The 13164-nt window shown below is 35.6% G+C and overlaps 2 protein-coding genes across 5 annotated transcripts in view; one reads left to right on the forward strand and one right to left on the reverse strand.

Moving 5' to 3' along the window:
- The window catches only part of AVEN (apoptosis and caspase activation inhibitor), an 87490-nt gene extending 77824 nt beyond the window's left edge, over window positions 1–9666 (forward strand). The window contains exons 3-6 of the mRNA XM_042883342.1: window positions 3433–3503; window positions 6655–6750; window positions 7401–7746; window positions 8846–9666. Coding sequence (XP_042739276.1) covers window positions 3433–3503; window positions 6655–6750; window positions 7401–7746; window positions 8846–8964 — 632 coding nt within the window. The 3' untranslated portion in view covers window positions 8965–9666. The remainder of the gene's footprint in view (window positions 1–3432; window positions 3504–6654; window positions 6751–7400; window positions 7747–8845) is intronic.
- RYR3 (ryanodine receptor 3) overlaps window positions 9375–13164 on the reverse strand; it is a 189206-nt gene continuing 185416 nt past the window's right edge. For all 4 annotated transcript variants that reach the window (XM_042883222.1, XM_042883045.1, XM_042883138.1 and 1 more), the window contains 4 exons: window positions 13021–13085; window positions 12809–12909; window positions 11078–11129; window positions 9375–10267 (listed from right to left, as the gene is read on the reverse strand). In XM_042883222.1, coding sequence (XP_042739156.1) covers window positions 10172–10267; window positions 11078–11129; window positions 12809–12909; window positions 13021–13085 — 314 coding nt within the window. In that variant the 3' untranslated portion in view covers window positions 9375–10171. The remainder of the gene's footprint in view (window positions 10268–11077; window positions 11130–12808; window positions 12910–13020; window positions 13086–13164) is intronic.

Consider the following 13164-nt stretch of genomic DNA (forward strand, 5'->3'; position numbering starts at 1 on the left):
GCCATGAAACTTTGTGTCTTCCAAGAGTCTGCTTTTATATAATATATATAGTTTGGCCAAATTATTATATCTGTTTATGGTGTGTATAATTATTCATGTAATACTCATTGCAAAACAGATTCTCTAGGCTTGGAAGAATATTTGTTATCCATTTATAGACAGGTTAAGGTTCTCCTTTGCAGGAGAAAAAAATGGTGTCTTCAGTGGTATTTATCTGAAGATACGTTGTTTAGAAGAAGCTTTAATAGCAGATGGACTGCTCTGTAAATTGCACCATTGGAAACACGATGTAAGGATTAAAAATAAATAAATCTTTTGGTACTGATGAGATTTGTCAGTGCCTGGTGTATAGTTGTGGCTGTTTCCAGAATCTGCTCTAGAGAGCGGGCTGTGATGCAGGTGAGTAGGAGCTCTTCCTCACGCTTTTTCCTCCAGTTTGACGAAGATGCACTCATACTTCATTCATCACAAATGACACAAATGACATTCATTACAAATAGACTGTAGTTTTCTCTTTTTGCTCATTCATTTGTTCAAAACTGATAAATCCAAAATTCATTCCCTACCTTTTGTTTGATTGATGGATTTGTCTTGGATATTCTGTGTGAAGTTTTCTGCTCTTTAAAGAAAAAATGTTGCTTAGTGCTTGTCTTTGAAGGCTGCTGTTACGTTGTTTGTTCCTCCTCCCAGTCTGAAAATCTGCTTCACAATCTCTAAGACTACCAAATATTTTTCTTCTGTCTTCAGTAATGTTTTGTCTTTTGTGTTTTAGTGACTTAGAGAGTTAAAGTGAACAAAGTTATGCTTCTGGTGTGGCTATTCTCACACTGAAATATGTTTTTCAGGCTTTCAACTTTCATACTAATGTCAATTCGCATATTAGAAAGCGTTTAGTACAGCTTACAGGGATTTGTTTGATTCTGCTGTTCAGTGATATTTGTATGAAGACATGATTGGACTAAGGAGACTATGAGACATGTATTCTATTTGAATCAATTGATTTAGTTTTAAATATATTCCAGTGTTGGTATAGTATAGTGCTTTAGAGCTGCTATTCTTTTATAGCAAAGTTGCATTTTACAAAAAAAGATTATTAAGATTTATTGTGAAAGTTATCAAAAATGATGTGTAAGGTTTACTTGAATGCATTATTTTTAGCTATTCTGTGTTTGGAGACCAAATAATGTTTGTAAGTAAGATAAAAACTCTTCAAATTAAAATGAAGAAAAGCAGTTCTTATGCTGGAAAGAACTCTGAGTCATTGCAAGATGTTTGATTAGTATTCATGACACAAAAGGAAGTTATTCTCAGGGTAAAGGAATTTGTGAAAAGATAATTGGTTAGACCAACATTCTCATTAACCTAATTTGCATTAAATGTGCTACTGTGAATTGTAGTTATTGCTTTTCCATTTGAAAGGCATGCTTTGTTAATCTATTTAAGAGCCTAGTTAAACTACCGTTTAAGTCATACCCTTTAATTCAGCAATACAGTGTCTGTGGATCTATTATTCCTGACTTTCTATGTGTGGAGAATCACAAGTCAGATCTGGATCCTGGCTTATTTTCCTGGTGAAGTGGGTTTGTTTAGCTGCTTTACATCGGGTCATTCTCAGCTATCTAGAGCATCCGACTCATCCTTTAGTTTAATTTTACTTCTTTGTCTTGAAGAAAATACATGACTTTTTTCCCAATAGCATGAGGGCTCTGAGAATCATTTGGTTTAACCGTTTTTCAATACGTGCTTCTTTGTGTGTGTAACTGAACTGAGCCTTTTAAAAATGAGCGCTGAAATTAATTGGCACTCTTTGGTATCTACTGTAAAATAAGGCATTAAGAGTGAATCTGGATTTCTTTAAGTTTTAGCTTTAGCTATTACTTAGCAATGTTCTCAATGCTCTGACAGAGGGTTTTACTCACAGTTGTGTTACTAGCAATGAAAAGGCAGGCACCTTTGTCAGCAGCAGTCAGCTGTGAGTTTTCAAGTTAAACATTCGCATCTACAGTTAGGCACACAAAGTACCATATTTCTCCAGGTAATCTGTAATTCTCAGGATCAAATCTAACCTCCTGCACACCGCAATTTAACAGCTGTCTACGCTATCCGTACAAAGACGCACAAACAGCTGTTTGTTCTCAAACTGCCTGGTCTGGGAAGACACACATCCCATGCTCTGCATCAGCAGCATACATGCTGTGTGTTGTTCTGGATTGCTGGTCATTATTTCGTTTTGAGGTTCTCTTGTTCCTTATAATTTTTATGGTGTATTTCTTTATGGCAAGTTGATCAAAAGAAGTCAAAAGGTGTTCCCCACACCTTCCTTTTTGTTTATTTAATTTGAAATAACCTGTTCTTTAAATGCTGCTGAATCTAAAATGATTCATTTTCAATTTTTAAAACAGACTAACAGGATGGTTTCAAAAGAAGCACTTGAAAGTGTAAATTGCTGGCTGTAAAGACTGAATATTAGTTTTCAGTGTGTGTGTTTATATATATATATGTATATGTAGAAATATTGTCAGTTACTAACAAGTAATAACTTATTCCAGAATTATGATTTTGCTCATACGCAGTGAATAACTAATGTTATAAAATAGCTCTACTGCTGTTTCAATTGAATGGTACAACACATTAGAGCCATAAGAAGTTTTCATAGTCATTTCAGTTTTACATGATTATGTATTTGTTGTAGGTTGGATCTGATTCTGCCTGCCTCTGCAACCCCCATCTTTCATATTTCATCTCCGATAGACCTTACTAATATTTTTTCCTGGAATTCTGGTGTTTTTACAACAAATAAGCTGATAAGACTGTCTGTTGCAATCCAGTGTGGTACTACAGTAGAATCTAAACCAACACCCTATGCTTACCTGTAGAAAAAGAAGGTTCCTACTGTCTTGGAGCAACATGGCAGGAGGTTAGAAGATCCCATAGCTAAGGTTACATATGTTTAATTAGCCTGATTTAATGGTGTGGGTTTTCTTGTTTATTTGTGTTTTTCATTCAATCCTGTAATATATATGAAGCAAGGTTTTGGCTACACTGGTTTCAGTGCTATTTTTTTATGACGTGCCAGAGTAAGGGAAGAGAAAATCTGAAGCATTAACTACCAAACAACAGAAAGCATTTACTTGGCCAGTACAAACTGATATCTAGAACCTTGTAATTCATTTTAAAAGAGATGTATTGAAAAAATGTTTCTACAGCACATTTAAGGCTTTTCATAAAGAGTACTCTCAAAATATTGTACATAAATTCCATTCAGTTGGGCTTAGAGAAGTTTACTATTTTGAATGCAAGCAGCATTCGAAGACAAATATGCTGAAAATTTGAGGTTTATTGATTGATTAAATGTATTTCTGTAGGATTTGGAGCTTACGGGGAGTGTGCTATTAAAAAAATTAAAATATTTTTTTAATTTCTTTTTTGTAGGAGATTCCTTTACACAATTTCGATTTGCTGAAGAGAAAGACTGGGATACAGAAAACGTATACTGTAAGCAGGTAACTGAATTTTCTGTGCAGATAATTGCCTGGCACAGGCTCTGTATGCAGTTCTGCTTACAGCAGAACAATAGCACTCTGTAATTTGTAGATACATTTATTAATTTGTTTCTGATGCTGGAGGCTCTTGAGTCTTGTCCTTTTCTTTCCTACTGAAGAACGTTCAAGACAACAGGCTAGGTTTTTAAGGAGCATTGAAAGAAAAGAACACAAACCTGTCAAGAGAAGGGCAAGTAAGGGGTATAAATCACCTTGTTCTGCTGACATATAAGGTCAGCTTTCCATTTTCAAATGTGTTCAGAACAGTTTAGCAAAAAGGCTGTAATGGGACCTATAGATATATATTCATATATTTGACTACAAAATGTGTTTTCACATTTAATTCAAATTACCAGTGTACATCCTCTACTAGAAACTTCAGTTTCAAAATAACTGTGGAACTCAACAAGGTTTGAAATTTTTTGCTTGTGGATCTCTGTGCTTATATAAATAAGTGCAAAGAAACTGTAGTGTCCTGTTTTTTTTATATTGGGATACTAGAAAATGTGTTGATCTTTAAACTGCCTTTCTCCCACAGTCCACCTAAGTTATTGTATGATCACAGAATTGTAGAATTGCTTGGGTAGGAAGAGACCTTAAAGATCATCTATTTCCAACCCCCTGCCTCGGGCAGGGCTGCCACCCACTACATCATGGTGCTCAGGGCCCCATCCAACCTGGTCTTGAACACCTGCATGGGGTGGGGCATCTACAGCCTCTCTGTACAGCCTGTTCCAATGCCTCACCATTCTTTGAGTAAAGAATTCTTAGTTACTTTCTAAGACAGCACCTAACATAAATCTCTCTTCTTTTAGTTTAAAGCCATTCCCCTTTGTCATGTCACTGTCTGCCCATGTAAAAAGTTAGCCCCCTTCCTGCTTTTAAGCTCTCCTCAAGAACTAGAAAGCTGCAATGAAGTCTCCCTGCACCTTTCTCTTCTCCAAGCTAAACAAACCCAGCTTTCTCAGTCTTTCTTCATAGGAGAGGTGCTCCAGCCCTTCAACCATCTTTGTGGCTCTTCTCTGGACCCATTCCAACTGCTCTATGTCCTTCTTGTGCTAGGGGCCCCAAAACTCCAAATGAGGCCTCACAAGGGCAGAGCAGAGGGTGAGTTACCTCCTTCTCCCTGCTGCTCACCCATCTATTGACGCAGCCCAGGATACTGTTAACATTCCAAGCTGCAAGCACACACTGCTAGCTTTTGTCTTTGAAGCTTTTCTTAAAATTGCTGAAGAGCTGTGCTTGAGTCTCACTTGAAACATTTGTATGTGTTTGAATTTTGAACATTTGCTGCTTATTTCCTAAAATATTGAGAATAATTATTCCTAGGGCACTGATATTTAAAGTTATATTGAAATTGCAATGTTACAAATTAAGATGAGGAAATACAACCAAGTGGCTTGCACAGCAATTTTTTAATCAATCTTGTGGTTTTTTTTCAGTGGGAGATGGTCTTTCAATGATTTTATATTCTTATCAGTTTCTTCCTTTCCCAGTATGTATGATGCCAGTAGTACAGCACATGACTTTTGCTTCCTTTTCTCTGTGCATTTCCAGAATATTAATTTCTCCATGATTTCCTCCTAGACTTGTCATTAAAGCATTTAACTGATCTGAACATATTAGCTCATTTATATGCTGAGGCCATGGTGAACACAGTGAAGATTTGCACTGCCAGTCAGTTTAAAAGGTGCTCTGTCTACCAATGCAGAGACTGTACATTTGGGGTTTGGTCCAGTACTGAGTTATGAAGTATGTTGTGGTGGTCACGTTCTTTTGCCTCTGCTTCATTCAAATTGTGTGCTTCAAGTAGATCATGTCTTTGACTTCTTCTTTTAGTCCTGGCCCAGGTGGTTTCTTAGCATGAGCTAATTCTTCGTGTTCTTTCTGCTCTTCAGCCTTTTAAGTTTCTTGCCTGTCTTTTTTTTTTTTCCCTGAAAGCTGGATTTGATCCTTATTTTCTTCCTACATCTACTGCTCCTAGTTCCTTGCCTTTTCCTCTTTTAGATCTGCTTCTAGTTCTTTGCCTGTTTGCACGCATAGAAGAAGTTGTTATAGAATCATAAACTGAACTTTAATGTGAGGGAACAAAACAAAGTGGAAGAGGCGTACAAATGATTGCAGAATGAGTAGATATTTCCCAGTCCTTGTTATTTGTAGAAAGGAATGGCAAAGCAACAGTTTGGAAAAACGTGGAATTGAATTCTATCAGTGACACTGACACTTTGTTATTCACTTTTACAAAAAGCAAACCTGAATTTGCTTTGTTGTAGGTTGATAAACCACAATAGGAACGTTTCAGAAAGCTGCAATTTAAAAAATCAAACAAGTAGTGATTATCTGTTTGTTTGTTTGTTTGTTTCCAGTAAAACTGGTAATTCCAGCAACAAAGTATTCCTCTGCTCATTTTCTTGCACAAATAGCTGCATATGCCATGAAGTGTTTATAATTCTTTAAATCCTGCTTTCATCCATTTGTTTTTGTTTCTTTCTTTTTTATTTAAGCACCACTTACACTTATAGTGAAATACCTACTTGGATGTTGAATTCCTATTTACATTATATTATTTCTCAGCTCTTTTCCTTCATCACCAGCCTTTCCTCGTATTCCCTGTCTCTATTTTCACCTTCATGCGAAATATTTTATTGACCTTAATATTTTTGCAAGTGTACATAGCTCATAGCTCTTCCCCAATGCACTTAAATGTTATTCAATGATATTTGGCATTTTACAATTTTTTTTGTTGTTGGATTCATATCATTTCCCTGCTCTTTGCAAGTGTACAGAAGCCATAGTCTCTTATGACATTGTCAGCTTGTGGAACCATTTCCTACTTTTTGGATTTCCAAGGCATTCATCCTCTGTTTTTAACTGAGTAATGATTTGCTTTGTAGGTGTTTAGCCAGATTTAGCCAAAATGCTTTGTACATGTGCACTTCTAGAGCTAGGAATTCCTGCTATTATTGTCAATATCTTTTAGATACTGTATATTTGTAAATTGGTCTTCGCATTCTTACAGTGTGTGGAGCAAAGGAATGTAATATGCTGAAGGCATAAACGGTTTCAACTTCTTTTTTAATGCAAGTGTGCTGTGTGTTGATTTACATTTCAGTTATCTGCACTTTCTGTTGACTGCCAGTCCTTGGCCCAGGCCCTGCAGGAGTTGCCTCTACATCTGAGGTTGAATGTAGCTGCTGAACTTGTACAGGTAACTCTAAATATTCACAGTAAAGTGTAAATATTTTAACTGATATGATTGACTTTAAACCTAGTTTTCAAATGTAACGTGAATGCATTTTATAAGTAAATATATTTTTGAGACTGTCACGTGAAGTAGGAGACCCCTGTATCAACCCTTTTTATGCTCTTTTGATGGCTTTAAGCAGAATACTTTGTGTGCATTGCATTGGACTTCAAGCCAGGTATATATGAGTGACATGGAATTATTCTAATCTTTTTTGTATTTCTTGTCTTTTTAGCAGCTATTAAAAACTTGCAACAAAATTTTGAAAGTGCTTCCACATTCTTTCCATTAGATAATTATTTTGTTTGATTTACTCTTCTAATGAATATAAACATATATGCTTGCTCTATGAATTAGACTAACTGTGCACGTAAACAGCTACAACTGTCAGTCAAACAAGTGAAGAAAACATGTTCTAGTTAAAGAAAGGCAAGGAAAGAAGTGTTTCTTCAGGCTGTGAAAACAGACAATATTAATGTAATAGAAAAAGAACTGATAAGAAGTTAAAAAGCAAAAGCAGAAGAAAGATCCATCTGCTCAAGCAGAGGAAAATGAAGATTTTTAATATTCTGTCTAATAATTAGAAACTCTGAAGTCCTCTCTTGTATTCTTAGGCATCTACACCCATAGAGCTACCACAGATGAATTCTAAAGTTGTTGAAGACAGCAAAAGGAGGGAGCTGTTTCGACAGTCTTTGTCTCAAAGGGAAACGGTGTTGGTCTCCCGATCTGTTGGTGATTCTGCTGCTTCATTGGAGCCTGGAACTAAAATTGATCCTGGGACAAGTGCAGCAGAACCATTTCACAGAGCCCGTCTGCTAGAAAAGCAAGAGACTGACCATTTGGATGAAGAACTGGATCGTCTCCTAAATCTGGATGCTCCCATTGATTCTGTGTCAGGTGCATTATCCTACAACATATCAACAGAGAAAGATCTGAAAATGGAAAGTAAGGAAAATGGTAAGATTTTGCTTTCTCCCAGTGCCTTTAATTTTTTTTTTTCTCAGTGTTGTTTTTAAACTCCTAACTTGCAAGTAAACAGTTCTGCTATCAGTATCTCTGTCATAGGGCACTTCCTTTATCTGGGGCTGTGCTCTGACCCTCTCACCTGAAGTTTCACCACTGTCATGATGTTCATTTTAAGCATTAATTTTGTAGAACAGCAGTGGTCTTACGAATCAGCCAAATTTGATTTTTATTTTGTTTTTAAGTACTGTTACAGAATTTTAGTTAGTGGAAGATCAAAAGAGTTTTTATGTAATGTTATCAGCCCTTAGTTCTCTCTGATAATCTAATGAAGACCTGATAGCTATTTCTGATTACATTACAAATGTTATTTTCAAACTTTACTAGCAGTGATAATACAAAATGAACTTTTTAATAGACACAATACAAACACAAATTTTCCTATAGCAGAAGTTCAGTGGGCCACTGGAATCTGTACTACTGTTAGCTCTGAAGGAGAGCAGTTGTACTTCTCCTTATTCTACAATGATGTTAAAGAACTTTAACATCTCTGATTTTTATGTATGATTGTTTTGTTTTGATAAAAATTAAGTCCAAACAGAGAGATAGCTGATGACATAAATATCACCATGTGCAGTGCAGTAAGCCTTGTCTCTGAAGAGAATCTTTCATTCTGCTGGTATATCCAAAGCACAGTGTAAATCCCTTAAGAAAACAGTGCCATCAGAATGTGGAATTACAGTCAGTCATCATGCTAATTGCACTGTGATCCGCTGTTGCGGTCTCCTGCTGCTCTCCTATATTAAAGAAAATTCTGTTTATGTCAGGATTGTGAATAGATTGCAGTAGGGGTTTGCTTACTTAGAAGCAGGTCCTGCCTCCCCTTGAATCTGGTGGAAGCTGCATTTCTATGGTTGAGCTTATCAAACTGCATTTTTAATTGTTGCTACTGTTTTTGAAATGTTATTCTTTGAGAGACTGTATTTCAATAAAATACAATCAGTCATGCATTAAAAAAGCAAACCGATGAAGGAAAAAGACAGTACAGAATTTCTTCCATGTTTTCAAAAGCCTGTTCCTTTTGCTTTTCTAGACCCTCCAAGAGCAGTTGTGCCAGAACAGAGAAGTACAGCACCACAGCAAGAGCAGAAAACATCCAAAATTGTTACTGAGGAAGAGCTTGAAGATTGGCTGGACAGCATGATTTCCTGAAACCAATTTTCCGTATGTGAATAAGTGAATATAGCTAAAATCAAGTAGAAGGTGGAACCCTCCTTTAGCTGTTCTTTATTTCATTTATTTGTTTCACTTGCCTGCAAATAAAACCAGGCACCTGAAATTCTGTGCCACCAAAATTTGATTAGGTATGATTGATTAAGTAACGTCTAAGACTGTGTAACAGTCTTAGAGAGGCCTAACATTTGTGATTAAGTTGGGATTTTTTTTTTTGCTTAAAATGTAGGCTGCAGCAAACTGCCAGAGTTGTCGTTCCAGCTTGTACTTGCTACATGCAGTCCTTAAAATAAAGCAATGAATGCACAACAAATACATGTTTTTAATCAGCTTCAGCACGCCACATATCTGTATTGCAAAAAAATCAGAAAGAAATCACAAAGGTAGTATTTGGTTTATAATATTTTATTGCAGTGGGCACTTTCTACGAGAAGAAAAATAAATGCATAAACCTTGCAGCTTCTATTTGCAGGTGACAGTAGAGCATTGTTTTATTTTGGCCTGTGATTTAAACTGTATTCATTTTGATACAGGGTGTGTCTTGTAACAGCAGCATCTAATAAGCTGTTATTGAAGGTTGTATACAAACTTTGAGTGCAATTTCATACAGAAAGACAGAAGCAATACAGTCAATGGATCTGTTCACCTAGAACACTAACAAATAAAAAGTTTGCATAGCTATGTCTACGGAGGTTTTAAGGCACTTAATGATTCAAGGTCAACAAAGTGTTTGAAAATGTTTCCTTTTATCTGCTTAAAGCTTTTCAAGCTGTGTCAATATACTGACTAGCAAATATTGTGGGGCAAAAATGGGACAGCACTTAAAGTACTTTTTCTGAGGCATGGCCTCTGATGTTCAAGTTCTTAAACATCAAACGTTGTAAAGGTAAGACATCTTGTAGCCCTTTCGCTCTTACCGAACACTAGGTTAAATGGTGTAGTTAAAAAGTTATAATATCAGAGCATGTTTAAATTGGAAGGTTCGATTTGATGTTGGCATAGATTTTTCTTTTCAAATTACAATTCCAGCAGAAGACCAGTTTTGTATGTGGAACGTATAAAAAGCCTATGAAATTGTTTCAAATTTTATGTATGTCTTTAAGTTTAAAGACATTTAAAGCAAATACAGGCTGAGAATTTACATTGTGAAAAGGAAAGAAGTTTATATACTGGATCTTTTGTTATATTAGCCAAGTTGATCCTCGTACTGTTTCCGGAAGCAGTCTCCTGCTGGAAAGAAATCCCAGCATCTTTCTTGGTACATCTTCCACACGAATGACTCCTGAAAATGATAAAGAACACTTATTTTAAGATTTATATTTAACATTTATTTTAACTCCTTACAGCCAGTGCTCTAAATTGTAACAGTAAGCAGTTTTTAAAAATTAATTTAAAATTAATTAATTTAAAAAGTCAAAAAAGTGCAGGTAAGTGAAAACTAATCAGTCCAATTCTATCAGAGTAAACCTCTATAATCTGCATTGCAAAATGTGTTTTAGTTTCCTTGGAAAACACTGAATTATAAGGTACTTTCACAGTATTGGTGCAACATCTTATTTTAAATAAGGAAAATAAATAAGATTTAATTATATCTTATTTCCATTTAGGACCTAATAACACTGAACTTACATATGTTCATATACTGTCCATATATACATATATATGGACATGTATATATGTAATATATGTATATATGGACAGTATATGAACATATGTAAGTTCAGTGTTATATATATATAGCAAAAATATTTTGTTATATATATACAGTTATATACTGTATATATACAGTTATATATTTATTATATATACTGTATATATATACAGTTATACTATCTATACTGTATATATACAGTTATAGACTGTAAATACAGTAATGTAACTACTGAAGGCTGTCTTCTCCAGGCACAGTACAGTAGTGCTGGATAGTGCACCTGTCCTTTTTTTCTTGCTCAAAAATCCCAGGAGTGGATATTTGTCTCCACTGGTGGTACATCAGTTCCACCTGGTGGTACGTCAAGCTACAAAGCTGGAGAAGGAAGATGCAGCTTTTCAAGACAAATATTTAGCTTTTTTTTTTTTTTTTTTGACTCACCTGGCCAGTATGCTCAGTCTCATCCTTGTTTATGAGGTACATTAAGAAGAACCTGAAACAAGTGCATGGAACAGGTATTAATGCAGGAAGTATAATCTCTCCCCTAACCTTTCCTAGAGTGGGATTTGATGTTTATGGTGGCAACCAGCAAAGAAATGACGTTCCTAGGCTTCTAGGATGTTTTAAAGAAGAAAACGCAATCCTTGGAGACTTCTGTGAAATTGCTAACAGCTGTAGGATCTGTAGAAGTGGAAAAGTGTATTTCAGTAGTTTTTTCATTTCAGTGCTGATCAGTAGTAACACCTGACTTAGGCCTACATATATAGCTCTTTTATGCTCAAATTCTGTCATGTTGGAAGAAGTTCTTACAGAATTTATGCAAGAAGTATGATAGGTTATGAACTTGTAGATGGTAGATGGCTTGGAAATCTTGGTGCAACCAAGTAGAACCTGTCTTATCTTAGGTACCACTTGTGCTCAAATGTACAAAATTGAAGTAATTGGAAAGGCTGTAGAGTACTAACACTTGGTCTGTTTTATGTGACAGTGCTCGTAGATAGCTGGTTTTTGATGTAATGCATTGGGAGTTAATATGTTTTCATTTTAAAAAAGGAAAATATACTAACTTCTGAAACCTTTTTTTCTAATTAAAAAGCAACCCGCATAGAAAGATTATTCTCCATATGTTCTAATATTAAGAAAATGACAGTTTTTAATTTACAGTGAATGACAGGATCCCCCATGCCAATCAAGTGATGCAAGGTAGTAAGAGAAGCTTGGAGGCTGTAGATTGGTAAAACTATGGATACAGAAGAAAACTTGACTCAAGTAAGTAATGTGTATTGATTCCACAGAGTCAGTTACTGTGCAAGGAATAATGCAACATATATACTAAGAGGCACTGTTGTTTTGTTGTTTTTTTTTTTAAGCTCAGATACAGTGTTGTATTCCAAAGCCAGCCTTTAAAAGAAGGACCAACCAGTTCGGCCTCCTTGGTCCAAGATGGTCATGTAGTTATCATTTTTGTCAGGGTGACTAATGCCACCAAATTCCCTTTTCAGTAACCCTCTTTGATCTGCTCTACACTCACTAATGAAAGTATGAAACCACTGTCTTAGAAGTCTTGGCTATAGACTGAATGTATACTAGTGCCAGTTGTTTAGTGGTTTCAGAAGACTGCTGGTAAGAAACTACAGGATCAGATTTGTACATTATTTTTTGTAGCTTATTTTCCAGAAATGCATTTTTTCATGATTATTTTGAACATAACTCATAGAAATCAAACCAAACCAAAGACCTTCCTTCTGCTACCATAAGCTCTTGTAGATGCACTCAGAGGCACTGGAGGCAATGACAAGTAACATTTTTAGATCAGCAGTAACTTTCAGTGGTTTTAGTCTAAAAGACAGTTGTGACTTTCTTGGGATTTGGTCATACTGATAAAACAAACAACTTACTAGCTAGTAAACTGTTGTTCCTAATCCTTTCCTATATGTGGCTTTCATTACAGAGGATTAAAGGAGATAAAAGGGGCTGATGTGCCTTCAGGCATTGTTCCACTAAGCTAGCTCATGTAGAGCAAGCACTTTAAAGATAACCAACAGCTCAAAGTGTATTAGGGAAAACCAGAAAGGAATGGAAATATTCCTCTGTCTTAGGATACACAACTCCTAAATTACTTTTGAGCTGAAAAATCTCATTATAATAATTCTAATAGTAAAATATACTTACAGGTAGTTTGCCAAGTTGTGTTCCTGCAGAGTATGTGTTTCAAAGCCATGTGGGGTTGTGTCAAAATAGTCGTTGCCAATTCCACAAATAAAGCATTTGGTCTGGAAACCACAATTTGTGTTTACAAATCAATTACAACTCAAAGATTCAATTATAACTGTAAAAATCTAGATTAATAAGACAAATGAAAAACTGTAATGTTCTTCTCATACCTCCATATCTTCTCTCACTTGTTCTTGCTGGTCTCTTAATTCACCAAAAGCATCAATAATAAGACCTATTTCAAATGGATAGGTTGCAACAGTTAAGTACTTAGCAATACTTCTCTTTCAAGTAGTGCAAAAAAAGTAGCTTTG

The sequence above is a fragment of the Lagopus leucura genome, unplaced genomic scaffold (assembly GCF_019238085.1).
Source record: "Lagopus leucura isolate 7727_CA_CO unplaced genomic scaffold, USGS_WTPT01 Super-Scaffold_1, whole genome shotgun sequence".
In the NCBI taxonomy this organism is placed as follows: Eukaryota; Metazoa; Chordata; class Aves; order Galliformes; family Phasianidae; genus Lagopus; species Lagopus leucura.